Source organism: Heteronotia binoei, chromosome 6, assembly GCF_032191835.1.
Source record: "Heteronotia binoei isolate CCM8104 ecotype False Entrance Well chromosome 6, APGP_CSIRO_Hbin_v1, whole genome shotgun sequence".
Taxonomy (NCBI): domain Eukaryota; kingdom Metazoa; phylum Chordata; class Lepidosauria; order Squamata; family Gekkonidae; genus Heteronotia; species Heteronotia binoei.
Genome location: NC_083228.1, coordinates 136,703,837 through 136,724,558, shown reverse-complemented (window position 1 = coordinate 136,724,558; position 20,722 = coordinate 136,703,837). Strand labels below are relative to the sequence as shown.

Here is a 20,722-nt window from a genome sequence, read left to right as displayed (position 1 = left end):
CAGCAGGAAGACTCCTTAAAAAGGTTCTCTGGCCCTACAGAGAGCAATTTCAAAAAATAGCACTGCTCTCTCTGATTGGCCAGAGAACATTGCTTACTTAGATACCCAAGTAAGCAAAAGATCAAAATAACAATGTAGCTGATGGCTGGGCCATCAGCTACACAGTACACAACAACAGCCCTGCAAAGCATGCATTTGCAATGCATTTTGCAAATGCATGCTTTGGATTGGCTGCTGGGGCTCCTCTTCCCCCTCCCCCCCCTCCCTGACCCCAGGGAGGCTATAGGAGAGGCGGGAAGCTAAGCAAGCAGCTCCATTGAAGCTGCAAAAGCCACTTCCCGCCTTTTCTTCTATTGAAGTTGACCCTGAGCAGCCTTTTGACAGCCGTACCGTATTCTTCCGAATAGCGGTTCGGAAGAATACGGCGGCCGCGTTCGGGAGCCGCATAATGGGCGGCAATGGCTTTCGGCTGCGGGCAATGCCGAATACAGCCGAATCAGCGTTGATTCGGCTGTATTTTCGGCTCGGCCGAGCCGAATGCACATCCCTAGTAGTGACTCAACCGATGATAACAGATGGGCAGTTTGGGGTGCATGGGAGGTGCCTCAAATCGGGTTGGTTCAGAAAGAACTGTCCCAAACATTCCACACAATCCCCCGCAAGTAGGTCCAATCCCATCTGCAGGGTGATCAGACGGCTGTATCACACTATTCCTTTGGTGCGGTTTGGGTTTCTTTTTCCCCACACACATTTTAGTGATCATGCACACATGTGCACACATGCACTCATGCACTCTGGGCACTTTTTAAAAAAAATAGCAGTGAGCACCTATAGCAGCTTGGTGGGTTCACACTAAGGGTGTGCATTCGGTTCGGACAAACCGAATAGATCACCGAATACCCCCTGATTCAGAAGTATACGGCGTTGTATACTTTCAAATCCAATTAGAAGGCATTACACGGGAGCCGTATATGGATATTCGGATGTATACAGAACTCAATGTAAAAGGCAGGAAAGGAGCTTCTGCAGCCTCAGGGAAGCTGCTTGCCTCCTTTCCCGCCTTTGAAAGCCTTTTCCCGCCTCTCCCATAGCCTCCCTGGGTTCAGGGAGGGAGGGGGGGGAGAGGAGCTCCAGCAGCCAATCCAAAGCATTCATTTGCAAAATGCATTGCAAATGCATGCTTTACAGGGCTGTTGTGTAGCTGATGGCTGGACTAATCCCCCAGCCATCAGCAACATTGTTATTCTTTTGTTTACTTGGGTATCCAAGTAAACACTGTTCTCTGGCCAATCACAGAGCAGTGGTATTTTTTGAAACTGCTCTGTGTAGGTCCAGAGACACTTTTTAAGGAGTCTGCCTGGCTGGACTCCATCCCATTGCTGCTGTGTTGGTGTTGGTGTGAGAGATAGTGCTGCGCTGTCCCTTGGCCTCAGCTGCTGCTGCTCTCTCTTAGCCTTGCCTGACCTGCCTGGAGAAGACATCTAAGATAAGACAGTCTTGGGGTTCTTATTTTTATTTTAGTTAGGATAAAAGTAAAAGGACTTTTTAAGACTCAGAGTCCCTTTATTTATTCAGATTTGAGTGGGTGGGTAGCTTATTTGGAGTTAGGGTTAGGAAGTTCTGCTGGGGGTGGGGGGGTTGCCAATTTGCCTATATCTACCTTTAGAGGACTTTTAAAAGTGCAGTGTCCTTTAACTTTTCCTGATTTGGGTGGCTTGGATTTCTTGGGGTTAGGGTGAATGTTTTTTTGTGGGGGAGGGGTTGGTAAAGTTCCTGTATTGTTAAAAATCATTTTTTTTACTGTTTAAAAAGGATTCTGTGTTTGATTTGTTGCTGCTGTGTTGTGCTGCTGTTGTTCCTTTTCTCTTCTTTGGGGGGGGGGGGCGTTTGGCCTAATTGTTATTATTAAAAAGTTCAGTTTTTAACAGTTGAGTTTGTTGGCCTTTTCTCAGTTGGATTTGTTAGGATCTGTGTTGTTGTTGGTTTTGCATCCTGCCCTGTTGTCCCTTTTCCTGGTTCTGTTTTTTTTTTTTTGGGGGGGGGGGAGGTTAAAAGTAAAGTTTCTTTCTGTCACTTTTTTTTTTAATTACCTCTGGTTGGTGTGAGGGGGTTGGTGTGTGGGCTGTGTGGGGTGGGTCACTTTCATGTTTTTATAGAGCTATTTTTGGAGTCTGGGGGTTTAATGCAGTTTGGGGGGCTTTCCCTCAAACCCCCTACCCCAACTAGCCTCTGATTATGCCCTATGTTGCCATTGAGTTCAATGGCCCATAGGGTATAATGGTGGGATAGGGGCACCCTCTTTGGGTTTCCCTGGAATGGAAATCACTGGCCCAATCTTTTTGGGACTTGGGGGATTCGTAGGGGAGTGTCCCCTGCAAATTTGGGGACTCTCCCTCAAACCCCCTCCCCTCCAGACCCCCCAAGTCCCAAAATATCAATATTTTGCCATTGATTTCAATGGCCCATAAGGTATAATTGGGCCGTATATTAGGAAATAGCCTTATATCTTCTATATACATGGCTATTCCGAATACTGGTATTCGGAAATATATGGTATTCTGAATATTTTGGCCCCATATATTTCCGAATCCGATTAATTCAGAAATTTTTCTTTTGTACACCCCTAGTTCACACTACCAAGGCACATTGTTTGTGTGCTTTCACATCCAGACACCAAACAGGCAACTGGCATACGGCTCAGAAATTTGTTACCACTTAGAAAGTGGTAGCTTTTTGAGCTGCTCTGAGGACCACAGAGGATGGGGTGAGAATGGGATGGGGATGGGCAGCAGATGTGCACGTTTGGAAGGAATTTTCATGTCAGTTTTTAAAGTGTCTCTGAGTTTCCCCAAACTGCCTGTCTGTTATCAGTCAAGGGGACCCAGGCTTTGGTTCTTGACATGTGTGTGTTTTTAAATTCAGTACTAGTTTAATCGCTACAGTGCTAGCTCAACAGTGACTACACTTTGCAGTAATGAAAGGCCTGAGGAGAAGCAGGGAGGAAACAGCACCACACATTGGTGGTGGGGGAATGGAAATTCATACCGTCCCATGCTCAATAGAACCAAACCCACTCTGAGAATGATAACTGAGCAAAGATCAAGCCAAAGTGGAGTCTTGTGAGCAAAAACTCTACTTTGTGAACTACTGGCGTTTAAGTTGAGAGCTACTGCATAAATTCGTTTACTCTGGGGCCATTTTACCTGAGCTAAGACAAAAATATGTGGGCCAGAGCCTAAAAATCTGTGAGCTAGCACACACTAACTCAGCTTAGAGGGAACACTGGTATGGAGATGAGCCAAGGAAAACACAGAAGGTTGACAACTACATGACTATGTTGAGCAGAATTCCCTATAAAAATACTACAGGTTTTTTGGGGGGAGTGCAGAATAAAAACTCCATGAGGAAGTAATCTAAGTCATGTAGGCTAGAAGAAGAGCAGAACACTGAATTCCATATGTTAATCTGAAAAAAAAAAAATAACATTTATCTGTTTCTATCCAAACTGTAGATGGCAAAGGAATATGGAAGCATTTACACTTTTTGGGAACTGAATGTGCCTGTGTTAATTGTGTCTGGATTCCAAAATATAAAAGAAGTGCTAATAAAACATTCAGAAGAATTCTCTGGGAGACCGGTCACCCCATTGTATAAAGTTATAACACAAGAAAAAGGTAAGTTCCCATTTAAAAAAAAATCAGTTTCATTCTAGAGAAATAATAAAGGAACATTAAAGAAGTACACTTAAAAAAAAAAAAACCATGAAAGTTTCAGCCAGCTGGAAGTTTCTCTATGCAACAGCAGGTAATATCCCATCACTCAGTATGTGGAAGGTATAGGTCTCTTGCATTCCTCTGCAGCGGTCTACTCTTTTTTTTTAAAACCCCTGTGAGATCAGTTAGGAGGGACCTGTGTAGAGAAATAGCCACATAGGGTGGGGAGAGCTCAAGTGAGGAGGGACAAGGAGCTAAAAGCCATCCTCCTTTCTGTTCCACGTGTGCAGCTCTGTTGAGGGGAGGAGCCATTTTCATGTAAGAAGAGCCCTGCTGGATCAGACCAGTGGTCCATCCAGTCCAGCATCCTGTCTCACACAGCAGTTAGCCAGTTCCTCCGGAGGGCCAACAACAGGACATAGAGGCCGAGGCCTTCCCCTGAGGTTGCTGCCTGACTCTGGGATTCAGAGGTTCAGTGCCTCTGAATGTGGAAGTTTCCTTTAGTCACCATGGCTAGCAGCCACTGATAGACCTGTCCTCCATGAATTTCTCCAATTTCCTTTTTAAAAGTAAAGGTAAAGGTAGCCCCCTGCGCAAGCCCTAGTCGTTTTCAACTCTGGGGTGACGTTGCTTTCACAACAGTTTTACGGCAGACTTTTTACGGGGTGGTTTGCCATTGCCTTTCCCAATCATCTACACTTTTCCCCCAGCAAGCTGGGTACTCATTTTACCGACCTTGAAAGGATGGAAGGCTGAGTCAACCTGGAGCTGGCTACCTGAACCCAATTTCCACCAGGATCGAACTCCAGTCGTGAGCAGAGCTTGGACTGCAGTACTGCAGCTTTACCACTCTGCACCATGGGGCTCTAATTTCCTTTTAAAGCTGTTTATTTTTGTAGAGATCATTACATCCTCCTGCAGTGAATTCCACATTTTATTCACTTACTGGGTAAATAAGTATTTCCTTTTGTTCATCCTGAATCTACTTCATTGCATGTCCTCCAATTCCAATTTTTTGGGAGAGGGAGAAAAATTTCTCTATCAACTCTCTCCACCCCATGCATAAGTTTACAAACCTCCATCATGCCCCCTCCTTAGTCAACTCTTTTCTAAACCAAAAAGTCTCAGACTCTTCGGTCTTTCCTCAAAGGGAAGATGCTCCAAGCCCCAAATAATCTGGGTTGCCCTCCTCTGTACTTTTTCCAGCTCTGCAATGTCCTTTATGGGATATGGTGACCAGAACTGTACCCAGTATTCCAAATGAAGCTGTGCCATAGATCTATATAGGGGCATTATAATATTGGCCATTTTGTTTTCAATCCCTTTCCTAATAATCCCTAACATAGAGGTTGCCTTTTTCACTGGGTTGATGCGTTCATTGAACTATCTACTATGACCCAAGATCTTCTTCACTCTCAGTCTCAACAAACTCAGACCTGATTTGCCTATACTTGAAGTTGAGATTTTTTGGCCCAAGGTGCATCACCTTGCATTTACCAAGACTGAGCTTCATTTGCCACATTGTCGCCCACTCACCCTGGAGCTCTTCACAGTCAGCCTGGGTTTGCACCATCCTGAATAATTTTGTGCCATCTGCCAACTTGGCCACTTCATTATTCACCCCTAGTTCCAGGTCATTTATGAACCCCCTTGCTCCTCCTCAGTCCAGCCTGCTGACCCTCACAGATGTTAAATACCGGAGCTAGGGCATCACGAAGTTAATCAATGACTACTAGCCATGGAGAATGAAGAAAGTCAACATCTTCAGAGGCAGCAAGCTTCTGAATCCCAGTGCTGGGAGAGAGCAGCAGGGGAGGGCCTTGGCCTCTTTTCTAAACCAAAAAGTCTCAGACTCTTTGCTTGGCCCCCTCCAGGGCAACTGGTCAGCCATTGTGTGAACCAGAATGCTGTGCGACATGGGTCATTGGGCTGATCCAGCAAATCTAAGGTTGCCTGGTCCCTGCTGGCCATGAGCATGTGGTGGAGGAAGGGCTACGAGACCCAGGCAGCGAAACTCCTGAAGATCTGGGGATCGAGCCTGGGAAGGACAGGGACCTCACTGGGAATACAATGCCAAAAGAGTCCATCCTCCAAAGCAGCCATTTTCTTCAGGGGAACTATCTCTGTCATCTGGAGATGAGCTATTATTCTTAGGGATCCCCACATCCCACCCAGAGTCTGGCACCCCTAATGGCTCTTCTCATGTTCCTCTGTGTGGATCCTGAAACCCTGTGAGACAGATTTATAGGGTTCCAAAAGAATTGCAGCAATGGATTGAACTGTCAGAAAATGGTGTGCCTTCTGGACAGGGATGGTATCATTCTGCCCAATGAGCTTTTAAAATTTTTAAAAATGAGACTTTAGACTTTTGTGATCCAAGGATGGTCCATGGGAAAACTGGTGGGTTTTGAGAAGCCCCAAAAGTATCAAAAGTTGCTGCGGGCCTGAAAGGTAGAAATAGTTGTTCTGTAAATTCATGTGAGGCAGCTGTTTACTGGATCTGAATTAATATGATAATATAAATACATTTATTTACATAGTGGAAGAAAACATGCCCCCCCCCCAATGGTTTCTGCCACCCTCCTCTTCTGCAGACAGTTTCTCTCCCTGCCATCATCAGTTCAGATATACCAGGTAGAAGGGGATTAAATAAAGGAGAGGCAAGGACAGTAGAAGTGTTACAAGAAAAGGACACTGGAGATGATAATGGAGAGTCATCTAGCTGGCTGTATGTTTGTTTTCAGGATTTACATCTGGCAGGACCGATGAGTACACAATGTACACCCAAGTGATGTTTTATGGCCAAAAGACTGGTTCCCAACTGAAATTTGAAAGGGAACCCAAATAACAGCTCTTGACTGAGAGTTAGTGTGCCCCCTCCCTTGCAACTTCTTGAAAAGTGTCCCACTCCCCTGGGAGGAAGGGTCACAAGAGTTGGTGTTCTGACTCCTCTCCAAGGGTTTCCCAACGTTGGAGGTTCACAATGCCACTTCTCAGATGTTTCCTCTGCTGACAAATAGCATTCTGAGATTTCCTCCCAGTGGGCATGTTCTGAATTCTGAAATGTATGCCACAGCCCATTGTATCAGGTAGAGACTGATTCTTCATCAGAATCCTTACACAGGAGGTAGCTCTTGAATGCTTACACGTTGACAATGTGAGAGTTCACCGTTGCTAGGCTGATAACTTAAAATCATTGTTGAGATGAATTTCAACCAGGTATAATGTCTTGTTGGTTTTCGATGGCCTCAGGTATCGTATTCTCTAATGGTCACAACTGGAAGCAGCAGAGGAAGTTTGGGATAGTCACCATGCGGAAGCTGGGGATGGGAAAGAAGAGTATGGAGAGCCGAATAGAAGATGAGGCTCATCAACTTGTGGAGACATTTGCACGTGCAAAGGGTATGTTTTACTGGGATGGGGGTGGCAAGTCCTGCTCTAAAGAAATCGTTTGTGAAAGTTGTATTCTGATACATTTCTTCTTGGATGTGTAAACTAGTTTAGTGCTGCCTCTTCTGGGTGCTTCAAACTGTTCAAACATAAGAGAAGCCTTGTTGAGTCAGGCCAATGTCTCATCCAGGGCCTTCCCCACCCCCCCGAAAAAAAGAAGTGCCAGAACTCTCAAGAGGGAAATGAAGGAGAAACACACAGAATTCTTTGAAACAATATTATTTTCATGGCGGGATATAAATCCAAAATCTTCTTCATGCCCTACAGACTTACCTGTACTTTAAAGCAGTTTCCAAACTTTAGATATGTTACCATCTTTTTCAGATCTTGCTTTTAGTGCCTAACACTGAATGATGACTTTATTTATTTGTTTGCTTTTTTATTCGGTTAATTTATATTCAGTCCTTTCCCATACAGGCTCAGGGCAGATTACATGCAGATAAACCAAGCAGATACAATACAATAAAACCAATAAAATACAGTTAAAACAGCAACATAACACAATACAATATGACAAAGGCGGTCAGGCTTATGGTGCAGATTGGAGTATAGTCAGTGGCCCAGATACAATAATTCAGATCACTGTGGAGGAGGATAGCCGATGGTGTAGGCAATAGAGCAAAGGGAGTCTGCCTGCCTCAATCAAATGCCTGGTGGAACAGCTCCATCTTACAAGCCCTACGGATAAGTAACAAATCTGGTAGGGCCCATATCTCCACAGGGAGCTGATTGCACCAGGATGGGGCCAGGGCTGAAAAGGCCCTGGCCCTGGTCAAGACAAGATGGATGTCCCTTGGGCCAGGGATAATCAGAAGATGTTGTTTGGCAGATCATAGCTGCCTTCGGGGCTCGTATGGGGAGAGGCAGAGAAGCAACTGTGTTTTGACATACTTGGTTGGATCAAAGACTGCCTTGTACCAGTCTGGTGTAGTGGTTAAGACCACATACTCTTAAATATGGGAGAAATGGGTTTGATTCCCCACTTCTCCACATGAACCTGCTGGTGTGATCTTGAGTCAGCCACAAGCTCTCTCAGAGCCCTGGTCTCAACAGCAGTTTCTGTCAGGGCTCTCTCAGCCTTAGCTACCTCACAGGATGTCTGTTGTGGGGAGGGGAAGGGAAAGGAAATTGTAAGCCACTCTGAGACTCCGAGTGAAGGATGGGGTATAAATCCAATCTCCTCTTCTCTTTCCCTGGTGCCCCTCATGAACTTTTAGATGCTTTTTTATTATTTAAATGTTTCCGCGATTAGGTGTTTCCCCAGGGAAAAAGCTCTGGTCACTGACATTGATTGAAGTATCGATATATTAGTTGTTTTAATTGTGTAAATTATTATTGCATTTTAATTCTGAATTTTATTGTTAGAACTTTTATGCTGTGAGCCGCCGTGAGCCCGCTTTGGTGGGGTAGGGCGGGATATAAATCAAATAAAATGAAATGAAAAATCCAATCCAACACTCTGTGTCACATAGTGGCCAAAACCAAAATGCCATCAGGAGGTCCACCAGTAGTGCCAGAACTCCAGAAACCCTCCCACTGTTGCCCTCCCCCAATGCCAAGCTTTTAAAGTTAGTTTTTAAGGAATCTCAGGACAGTAACTTTTTACTGCGCTACAACAACTGTTCTGGAATTCTTCTTCCATAGCTTCCATTCCAAAAAGTATTAGGGATGTGTTCTGAAGATCATCCTTCATTTTTAGCACCACAACTCTCATGATTATTCTGAAGCCAGTGGTCTGCGGTGAGCCCCCTAACTTTATTTTGCAAAGAGTTATGCCTTCCCTAGATACATGGATGTGCAGACGGATGCACACATTCTCCTATTATTACAGTTATCTCACATCCCAATAACAAAGCTGTGCATGTTTTTTCCTCACATAAATTTTAAGGGCAGGATCTGCTGGCTGACCTCCTTCGGGATTAAAAAAAACCCCCTCATAATTTGCTGAATAGTTTATGAGCCTGTAACAAATTCTTCAACTACGTTATCCATTAAAAAGTATCCCTGGATAGTTAGAAGATTTACAGCGTTCAGTGAGATGTCCATCTGTGGGGGATTAATATTTCTTAGATATCAAAGATTTCAGGTTTTCACGGCTGGTAACATCATTAGGGTTTGTAGAATCTTTCGGGATCAAGTGCCGTGTTCTACTGGAGAAAGTTTTCCTTCCAGACGTTTCGTTCTCAGCTGCGGAGAACATCCTCAGTGGTGTTGCAGCCGGAGCAGGCGCTGAACAAGCTACAACCTTGTAGCTGAACATGCACTTCAAGAAGGAGACCACGTCATCCACTTTGAAAGAACTGAAGTCCTTTCTACGGTCTCACATTATCATACCCGCCTGAACAGAGAAGCTATTGAGATTTACAAACACCAGCACAATTTTAACAGAAAGGAAGAAGGCATTTTCATCCACCAATCTTGGTACCCAGCTCTGCAAAACACCCTACAGACTATAAATTGCAGAAAGTCTCAGAACAACCAGCAAATTCCACAGAACAATCAGCACAGTCAATAACCATCTTCCTTATCTTCAAACCCCTTCCAACCCTCCCAGCAATTAACACAGAACAATGGTCACATTCAACAGCCAGTTTCCTTATCACTACCCTTCCAGGAAGCCCCACCGAACAATGGGCACATCCACAAACCAATTGCCCTTTCATCACACCCCCTCCAGCCTACAAATAGCAGCTCTCCAGCAGCCCTGGCCCCACTCAATGCACAGCAGCCAAGGTCTGAGCGCCTGCTCCGGCTGCAACACCACTGAGGATGTTCTCCGCAGCTGAGAACGAAACGTCTGGAAGGAAAACTTTCTCCAGTAGAACACGGCACTTGATCCCGAAAGATTCTACAAACCCTAATTTCTTAGATAGCTTTACAAAAGCCAAGACCTTCCCCACCCCGAGTAATTAATGCTAACTTCTCCCACTTATATAAGTTATCAAAATTAGTCTGCATCTGTCTCATGTGTTATAACCTATTATGGCGATGGCCGCCTTTTGCCAGCCTTTTTTTCCTGAGATTAAGGATGTATAAGGATATTAGTCACTTCGGGGGTCTTGTCGATGGCTAGGAGGGGATCACTGCTGATTAGATGTCTTCCCCCAAAGACTCAGGCACCGTAGATCATAACAATAAACCACCGTACTTTATTTACAGAGAAGCTTGAACTGGGGGGATGCGATGTTTATATAGAGGATAGTTTGTGTCTTCTATGAATAATAGTTTATATACAGGCTGTAGGCTTGACACCTTCAGTAGGGCACTGATGCTTTTCAGGGTTCACAGTCCTTTTATTATTCCCCTCTCCAAACCTTTACTCAGGCTGACCTCTTGGGCTTCAAGTGCCTGGTCCCTCGAGTCAACTGGTGTGATAGTCCCCAGCTCTCCCGACTCCCCCAGACCCGCAGCTCTGCCTCAGCCACCTTATAAGTTCTTAGGAGCAGTGTAAAATATGTCTGTGACCACTAATGTTTTCCACCTTGACACTCTCTTGTCACCCTCCTCTTTCTTAAAGGGCACCCGTGACCAAGAGATATGCCCCACACAGCCACCTGGCTGATTTCACAGAGCGCACCGAGAGCTTCACTCCCCAAGAAGTCTCCTTCACATCACTCGGTCTCCAACCAACTGTTTCTCCCTGTTTTTCTGACACTTAACCCCTCAGCCGTTAACTGTCACTCAAGACCTGAGAGTTCTGAGCACACCTGGCCCCCACCCTCGTGTCACATGACTCAGTGCCCTTTGAGTCCTCAGCTACTACATTAACCCTTCGATTCCGTCACAACTGTCTTGGTTTACTGACAACAGAACCATTTCATCAGCACTCAACAGGGCTGAATCTTTAGCTAACACCACAGAGGTGGTGGGGGTGGGGAAGGTGGAATGAAGAGAGGCCATCTCAAGTCCAGCTGTTCCCTGTCTAAGAAATTTAATTCTCCATATTAACAAGGGAGTCAAAAGTATTGTTAACATTTTGCTTATCTCTTGGTTTGCAGGGCAGCCTCTTGACCCTTCATTACCCATCCTTAATTCAGTCAGCAATGTGATCTGGGCTCTGGTTTTTGGACATCGGTATTCCGTTGATGATGAAGAATTCCTCAAGCTGCTGCAAGCCCTTGAACGCATTGAAAAAATTGGAGGCTCCTTCTTTCATCTTGTGAGTAGTCTTTTGCTTTGCTGCTGTCTTGGGAAGACATTAGCGCATCTCATTACATGGATGGTAAAGTAGTGCTGGGAGAGCAGTGTTATATATGAAACTGCCTTTTGTCCAACCAGTATGTTGGTCTCTCGAGGTCAGACAGGCATCAGCTCTCCAGGGTCACAGGCAGAGAGGTCTTTCTTACTTACTTTTTTTTATTTTTCAGAACTCCTATGAGCAGATCATCTTGAGCAATGATTTTAAAAATTGTAAGTTATTTATGAAAGGGAACTATGCAAGGTATAAATTTGGCAATCAAGTAGATTGTGTTCCTGTTACTATCTACCATCTGATGCAGAATATTATCTTCTGGCGTGAGATAGCACAGGTCTTTCCTTCACATCACTTACTACTTGACAGGAGCTGAGCAGCTTTTATTTCATGGCATTGCATTCCTAAGAGATGCTGCAGCAAATGCCTGGGCTAATATTGGGGGGAGCAGCCTACAGCTTGAGAAATGAAGGGACGTCAATGCCCTAGGAGTCAAGGAGGAAAAAGGAAAGGAAAGGTCCCCTGTGCAAGCACCAGTCGCCTCCGACTCTGGGGTGAAGTTGCTTTCACAACGTTTTCACGGCAGACTTTTTTATGGGGTGGTTTGCCATTGCCTTCCCCGGTCATCTACACTTTCCCCCCAGCAAGCTGGGTACTCATTTTACCGAACTCAGAAGGATGGAAGGCTGAGTCAACCACGAGCCGGCTACCTGAAAACCCAGCTACCGCCGGGGATCGAACTCAGGTCATGAGCAGAGAGTTTGGACTGCATTACTGCAGCTTTAACACTCTGCACCATGGGGCTCTTAGGAGTCAAGGAAGGAGACACCAAATGCTGCTTTGCCTCTGACAGCTGCAACATCCCTCATTTAATAATAAATTAATAATAAAAATAAAACCTGTTTCTGCAAGCCTTCCGCTATGAACTTTCCTTTCAAAACCTATGCAGGGTATAGTCTCTACCTGCAAAAATTAAGAGCCTATTAGCAGTTCAAAAAACTTATAAAATGTTGTAGCAGCAGAAGAATTCTTGGACTACAACCCACCTCGTCATATAAAATGAGTGGCTTTCTCATTAAACACACCCTTATGCAGGCAAAATATATTTTTAAAAAAGGATCAAGGAGCCATAAAACGCAGGAGAGTCAGAGTGAGATCTAATTAAGCGAAACTCATATCTACCAACAGCTCCCAGCTCAAACCAGTCCATAGCACCGATTATCTACAGCCCACCCCGGATGCAAAAAGGATTTTTTTCTCCTTTTCAAAATTGGGAAGGTAAATCAAGTCCATTGAGCACTCTTTCTGTTTACTGGGTCCAAAATTAGCACATCCCACCTCCAGGCCACCATGTCACAAAGCATGGGATCAGCAATGGCCTTCAGCTGGCTGCTACCAATCCGGTAAGGGTCTGAATGGGAGGGTCCAGAGCACCCAACCACCCCTGTCTTTCTTATTAGCAAGTACCTCTTAACTATGACTAAAGACATGTCAGGACTCAGGCACTATAGAATCACAGAATCATAGCGATGGGAGGGACCTCCAGGGTCATCTAGTCCAACCTCCTGCACAATGCAGGAAACTCATAAATACCTAAATTCACAGGAACTTCATTGCTGTCAGATGGCCTCTCAGCCTCTGTTTGAAAACCTCCAAGGAAGGAGAGCCCACCACCTCCCAAAGAAGCCTGTTCCACTGAGGAATCGCTCTAACGGTCAGGAAGTTCTTCCTAATGTTGAGCCGGAAACTCTTTTGATTTAATTTCAGCCAACTTGTTCTGGTCCTACTTTCTGGGGCCATAGAAAACAATTCCACACCATCCTCTAGATGACAGCCGTTCAAGTACTTGAAGATGGTGATCATATCACCTCTCAGCCGCCTCCTCTCCAGGCTAAACATGCCCAGCTCCTTCAACCTTTCCTTATAAGACTTGGTCTCCAGACCCCTCACCATCTCCGTCGCTCTCCTCTGGACCCATTCCAGCTTGTCTATATCCTTCTTAAAATGTGGTGCCCAAAACTGAACACAGTATAGCAACAACAAGAAGTTTATTTTAAGTGCTCTATAACAAGAAGCGGATAATAAAACAGTGCAACAGTGCAAAAAGAAACAGTAAAGGTTGGCGCAAATATATAAAAGCCCTGATGAGTCTGGCTAGATGTTCCCTACTACTAATATCAAAAACTCACCATTCCCCTTGGGTGAGGGATCTCTTCCTTCAGTTATGGCCTTCTCTCCAGACTGAAGTCCTTCCAAAGAGAGAACACACCCTGTCTGTGGCTTGGCATTTTATGTTTTCCTCCCAGGCCACACCCATATGGGCAAGTTTTCCCTCCAAAGTTGCTTTCATCTAATCAGAGGGACAGAAGGGATCCTGGGAGCATAGGACCACTTAGTCACTCCTACACAGGCTTCTCTGGAGCCTGTAGGGGACTCTAGACTAGAATTGTGACAGGGTTTCACCCAGTGAAGGGCTCCAGCACTCTCATTGAGTTGGTAGTTAAACAGGGAAGCTCTTCCTAAGAAAATTATAGTTTGGGCAGAGCTTTTCTACCTCATAAGGTAGTTCCACCTCCTTCCTGTCTGATAATTTCAGTACTCAGTTTCTGTCCCCTGAAATGAATTGCATGCATACAGTATACCGGGGTTTGCAGCCTTTTTAGATGATATTGGATTTATATCCACCCTATAGTCTGAATCTCAGAGTCTCAGAGCAGTCACAATCTCCTGTACCTTCCCCACCCCCACAACAGGCGCCCTGTGAGGTAGGTGGGGCTGAGAGAGCTCTAACAGCAGCTGCCCATTCAAGGACAACTCCTGTGAAAGCTGTGGCTGACCCAAGGCCATTGCAGCGGCTGCAAGTGGAGGATTGGGGAATCAGACCCAGTTCTCCCAGATAAGAGTCTGCACACTTAACCACTACACCAAACTGGCTCTCCTTTTGAGTATGAGGAATCTTCAAATCATAAAAAGTGTACATGCAGATCTCTGAGTTGATAGTAGTTGTATATAACCATTGGGCCGGCACGTGGGAGTCAGCGAAGCAGGCGGCTGCCTGGGGCATCACTTCGCCGCAGGGGCGGGGGGCAGGGCAGGCGCTCCCTCCCCATCCCTGCTGACCGGAACGCAGCCTCTTTGCCAGCTCCCTTTGAAGCAGGAGAGGGCTGGGCTGAGCGCTTGTGTGAAGCACGCGCAGTCTGATGGTGTCATCGAGCCATGCACGTTTCACACGAGTGCTCAGTCCAGCTCTGTCCCACTTCAAAGGGAGCCGGAAGAGGCCAGGCCCTTCTTTCTTCCCCTGGAGGGCTCCTATCAGACCTCCGAGCAACTGGCTCTTGTCTGCTTCCTTCTCTCTCTCTCTTGCTTGCCTTCTTCATCTCAGCTTGCTTTGCAAGGCTTGCTCAATCACACAGGAGCTACACAGCAAAACCTTAATTTTCTCCATGTGTTGAGGCTCCTCACCCTCCTGGTCCTCTGGGGAAGGAGGGAAAGAGCCAGAGCTGCCTTTGCCCAGTTCCTCAAATCCCATGGGAGAAATACAAAGAAAGCACCTTTAAGACCAACGAGTGCTAATGTTTTAAACTTTTTTTTTTAAAAAAAGATCTTTAATTGTGTTTGTCCGTGTCCTTTATAAATCTACCTAATCTCCAATAGGTACGTACACTTGGCCCAACAAGGTCTCATTTATGTCAGAGTCGGCCCTCATAACAAATGAGTTTGATACCCCTGCCTTAAATTGATTTCATGTGGAAGGTCACCTTCTCTTTTGGACCAAAAATAACCACCAAGTTAATCAAAACTGATTGTTTCTGGAGCCTTAACCTGGATAGCTCAGGCAAGCCCAATCTCATCAGATCTTGGAAGCGAAGCAGGGACGACCTTGACAAGTACTTGGATGGGGGACCTCCAAGGAATACCAGGCCAGGATGCAGAGGCAGGCAACAGCAAGCAACCTCTCTGAATGTCCTTGCCCCCCAGAAGTCAGCCATGATTTCCAGGCACACACGCACATGCGCACACCCAAAACCTAGTTGGGTTTTTCTCTTTGAATCAGATCTCGAAACATTCACATTCCTTTTACACTGACCAAGCCTGTCTGCTTAGCTCTTTCTTTACAAGATAATGCACAGGATAGAGAAGGTAGAGAAAGAACTACTTTTCTTTCTATCACACAATACAAGAACTCGTGGGCACTCAATGAAATTGCTGAGCAGTCGGGTTAGAACGGACAAAAGGAAGTCCTTCTTCACCCAAAGTGGAATTCACTGCACGCACGAGAAGACCCCACGAGGGGACAGGGGTACAGGACTCAGCCTGGGGCGCTAGAATCCCTAGCACCAGACCTGGTTATATATTTTCTCAATGACAAAAAGATCAAAATAACAATACTTAATGCACTTATGGATTCTGACTCCTTGCAATAATTCTGCCCTCCTCCTGGGTCCCTAGTCAGAATCACTGTACTAGGATCTTTTGTCTGCCTTATGAAGATGGGTAGTTAGTTTTGCTCGTCTCTGCTGGCTGTGCAAGGATTGTGCAGCCACCACTGTCTTTGTGACCTCCAGGTGGATGAATTGTGCAGGATTCTTGAGCCGGCTGGCTGGCTAGCTGGGCTGTCTTAAGGTATTTCCCCCTCTAAATGACTGTTGTGACTCCAGTGACCAGATCTTGGGCCACACTTCCTATCAAATTTCCCCAGCCTAAGGGTGGGGATAGGTGAATCACAACTGAGGGGAATGACTCGCTCTGCCATCTTGTGCCAATAGCAGTAGTCTTATACTGGATTAAGTTGATTGTTGGTCCTGTCCAGTACACTCTGGCATTTCCATGGACTCAGTGACAAACCTCAGAGCTGGAGGCAAGTACCCTATGGTTTCACATTCTGATATGGATGATCTTCTCTTAGCCATTGTCTCAGTTGACATAATCGGCACAAAATGAGAGAGGATTTTTTTGTCAAAACGACTTGACATGGTAAGGAAAGGAAAAAGAGCACTACAAAAGGTAGAATCCTGAGGGGAAAGCTGCCCTAGAAGCATTGCAACATTTCCAAATATCACCTCGCTCCCTGTAGAAGGCAGGAAAAGAACTGCCAATGGCAGAGGAGAATGCCTCCCACCAGAGGTCAAAGGTAGCTGTGATTTGTCCCTGCTTTCTGTTTAGATGTGAAAAATCACCCATCAGTCAAGCCATGTAGTCCACCTAACTATCTCCTAAAACTGGCAGCTTCTTCTAGCTGTGTTTCGTAGGGTTGCCAGACCCAACTCAGAAAATATCTGGGGACTTTGGGGATGGAGCCACAAAACGTTCCCATTCCATAAAATAAATAAATAAAAATACAGCAGTGCAGTTCCCCTGAATACAGTCATCATTTCCTTGACCCTCAGCAGCTGCACTTCCACTAAATGAAACTGAACACAGACACACATCCAGACAAAATAAACACAGTTTTGCTAGCCCACACTTTTGTGATCTCACTGGGGCAATTTAAATAAACACAGTTTTGCAAACCCACACCTGTGTGATCTCACTGAGTCAATTTACTCATGGGAGTTGTTGAATGTAACCATCTGTTGTAATTCAGCCAAGTTCTTCAGACTAACACTGGGAAACAAAAGGTTCTAGTTTACTCTTCACTATCTATTTTACCATGTGAACAACTTCTGAAATGAATGCAAAACAAACAGAGAGACTGTGCACCTTCCTTTCTCACAGCCTCAAATATTCACCAGGAAGACCCATGTTGCTCTGCCTGCCCCCATACAGCTTCCTCTAGCTGAGATTTAAAGGCACACACACCTTCCAAAACACAAGGAATTTCCAAGCTTCTTCCAGGCCTTCTGAGGTGGAAAGGCACATGGTGGCTTGTGGGATAGGGCTTCCCCTGCTGGCCAGCTGGCAGGTGGCAGGGAGGAGCCTGCAAAACCAGGGGAACCCCCACTGGGACCTGGGGACTCGCAAGTTTTGAGAACTGAGAACTAACTAAAGGTAAAGAAGCTGTTCACACATCTCCTCCCCGTCAGTTAGATCTTCACCAAGGAACAATCTTCCATTCACTGAGAATCCATGTGCTTCCTCTCAAGTATAAGCCAGTTCATGATGCTGAAGGCGCTGCTCAGCCGGTTGACTGAAGTGCAGAACTTGCTTTTCTTTTCCCCGCAGCTCTATGAAGCAGCCCCATGGCTCATGAAACACATCAAATGGCCATACAAGGAGGTGTTTGCCGCAGCAGATCTTGTGCGTTCACATGCAGTGAAAGAGACAGAACTGCATAGAAAGAAACTGGCAGCGCATGATCCACAGGATTTCATCGACTACTATCTACTTCAGATGGAGAATGTAAGTATCCACTTTCTGAACTCAGCGCCTCTGAACCATTGTTATACTCCCTCTTATGACTAAAGAGCAACATTTCCAGGATTGCCAACAGGATTTTCTGGTTAGGGCTGCCAGGTCCCCTGCTCTGAAGCAGATCTCCTGCTGGAAGCTGTCTTTGCCCACCACTGCTAGGGTAAAAAACAACAGCAATGCATCACTTCCAGGGGAAACTGTTCAGTGGTTTTACCATAAATGTTCCAGTGATTCCTAGAGCTACCCAACATCACTTACACATTTTCCTCAGAAATGATGTAGCGACTTCTCTGACTTTACATGCTTTCCTCATTCTGGCTGTGGTTGTAATAGAGTAGTGGGGGAAATGGGCCAGTACCACCTTCCTTTTCTAAGTAGGTGTTTTGCCAGCTCCTCCCTTGCCAACTAGTCTACGTCCTTTTTCGGCTAACATCATCCACAGCTTTTCTTCAAACTGCACCCTCAGACCATGCAGTATCAGCTTCATTTAAGCTTACTGGGAAGTCCCAGGTAGGACAGGTATTTCTACAAACCTGAAAAGAGGCCCAGGTTCGCAGGAAAATGTAAAATTAAAAAAAACAAAACCACTGGAGATTTTAAAGAAATTGAAAATGATAAAAGGAGAACCTGTTGCTTTAAGCAACAGATTCCCCTCAGTGGCCGTTGCTAGGTGACCACAGCTTTTCAAGGCTTGGTTCTGTCAGTAAAAGCAAGGGGGAGGGGCAGAGACTTTTCTGGGCCTATTTTGGCTTTTGAGTGAGGGCACCTTGGGGCCAGGGCTGGCTAGGCTTCCCTTCCAGCCTCTTCCCCCGCTCCCCCAAAACCGGAAGCAGGGGGAGGGGGAAACGGCGCCAAGGAGCGTGGTGAGCTGCCCCATCTCGGAGCGGGCGACGCCGCTGTGCTGCTGCCACCTCTTCTCCGCTTCACCGTAGTTGCTCCTCCGAGATGCGCTCAGGCTGAGCCCATCTCGGAGGAGCAACTAAGATGAAGCGGAGAAAAGGCGGCAGCAGCGCAGCAGCATCGCCCGCTCCACTCCGCCTCTGAGGTAAAATCAGAGAAGGGGAGGGTGGAGGCAGGCCAGGAGCGTGGCGAGCCGCAAGTCTGGGTCCTAGCTTCTAGCTGCTCCTCTGAGATGGGCTCAGGGTGAGCCCATCTCGGAGGAGCAGCTATGGTGAAGGGGAGAAGAGGTGGCAGCAGCGCAGCGGCCTCTGAAGTGAAATCAGAGAAGGGGAGGGTGGAGGGAAGGAAGGCATTTAAAAAGTTGTGAGGTCCCTTTAATTGTGATGGAGAGAACTCCCTTTGGAGTTCAATTGTGCTTGTCACACCCTTGCTCCTAGCTCCACCCCAGTGTCTCCTGGCTCCACCCCCAAAGTCTCCTGGCTCCACCCCCAAAGTCCCCAGATATTTCTGGAATTGGACTTGGCAACCCTAGGGCTGGCTAGGGTGGCGCATGCAGGGTTGAAAATTCCTAGATATTTTGAGGTGGAATCGGAGGAGGGCAGGATCTTTGGAGAGGAGAGGTGTTAAGTGATTGTTGCAAGTGTCACCCCTTCAGTCATGGAAGGATTAAGATGATGTTTTTGTAAGCTGATGTTATTTAGTTTGCAGAGGACCAATTATATGTAGTATAGAATCTTCCTTCCATGAAGGGAGAGGTATTATTCTTAATTCAATGACCGAAAGATTGACTATTGGCTAATCGATGTATTGGTGGACAATACATGCCATTCCACATGCAGGGCTAGCGTGTGGGAGTAGGCAGCAGCCTTGGGCACTGCCCCACCTGGGGGTGCCACGAAGCGTCCCCTTTCCCACACAGAGCGCTCCTCCGAAGACAGGATCAGAGGAGCGCTTTCCCCCTGCAGTAAGCTCAGCACACTGTTTTAGAGGTGCTGGTCCCTTTTGGGTTGAAAGGCACCACTTGGCCGCTTACAACCCGAAAGTGACCTGCGCTACTAAAACAGCGTGCTGAGCTTACTACAGGGGCAAAGCAGCAGCGTGGCAGCACTGTTGTGTGCCGTCTGTCACGATCTCCTCCCTGCTGCTGTCTATGATGATGTCATAGAGGGAGCTTTGGGGGGAGGTCAAGAACATAAGAACATAAGAGAAGCCATGTTGGATCAGGCCAACGGCCCATCCAGTCCAACACTCTGTGTCACATAAGAACATAAGAGAAGCCCTGTTGGATCAGGCCAACGGCCCATCCAGTCCAACACTCTGTGTCACATAAGAACATAAGAGAAGCCATGTTGGATCAGGCCAACAGCCCATCCAGTCCAACACTCTGTGCCACACAGTGGCAAAAAATTTTATATATACACACACACTGTGGCTAATAGCCACTGATGGACCTGTGCTCCATATTTTTATCTAAACCCCTCTTGATTCAAGGCGCAGGGGGCTGCCTCTAGCGGCAGAACCAATAGCTCCGGCCCTGTCCACATGTATGCCAGGGGAGAGATTGTTGAGGTTAATTTACACTCCTTTGTTCTCAGGGTCAGTCACTGAATCTGCATGAATAAGAAGACAAGGTGGAGTAGGCTAGAAAGTTTGTTAGGATGTTGTAATTTTCTAACCATGTAACTCTTCCCTAATTTTCTAGTAATTTTTTTCTTTAGAAACCAAACACATAACATGTATGCTGATTCATCCCACTGCATCCATTCACTCTGCTAAACATCCAACATAAGGTGATGGGCACCAGAGAGCTGCTTTGTGTATATTAGCTTGAAAGTAAGAGGGAGAAGACTATACCTTTTGTTTTTCTTGGACCCCCCCCCCCCAAAAAAAAAACCCCACTCTGTTGGATTTACAAAAGCAGGAGAGGATCTTTCCCTAGAGCCCATTTTTTTGAAGTCAGACAGCTGGAGCATTCCCTTCTGTGTGAAGTCTGTCAAGGAGAATTCAAGCTGTGCACCTAGAAACAGAGAGATACATACCAATCGTGGAAACAATGCAGCTGAACATTCTCTTTCAAATTCCAAAATTACATGAAAAGAACAATCTAATGTGGCAA

At 46.1% G+C, this 20,722-nt stretch overlaps 1 protein-coding gene across 1 annotated transcript in view; it reads left to right on the top strand.

Moving 5' to 3' along the window:
• Positions 1–20,722, top strand: part of LOC132574368 (cytochrome P450 2J4-like) — a 43,351-nt gene that overhangs the window by 6,909 nt on the left and 15,720 nt on the right. The window contains exons 2-5 of the mRNA XM_060242731.1: positions 3,512–3,674; positions 6,966–7,115; positions 11,162–11,322; positions 17,518–17,694. Of these exons, the coding sequence (XP_060098714.1) occupies positions 3,512–3,674; positions 6,966–7,115; positions 11,162–11,322; positions 17,518–17,694 (651 nt within the window). The remainder of the gene's footprint in view (positions 1–3,511; positions 3,675–6,965; positions 7,116–11,161; positions 11,323–17,517; positions 17,695–20,722) is intronic.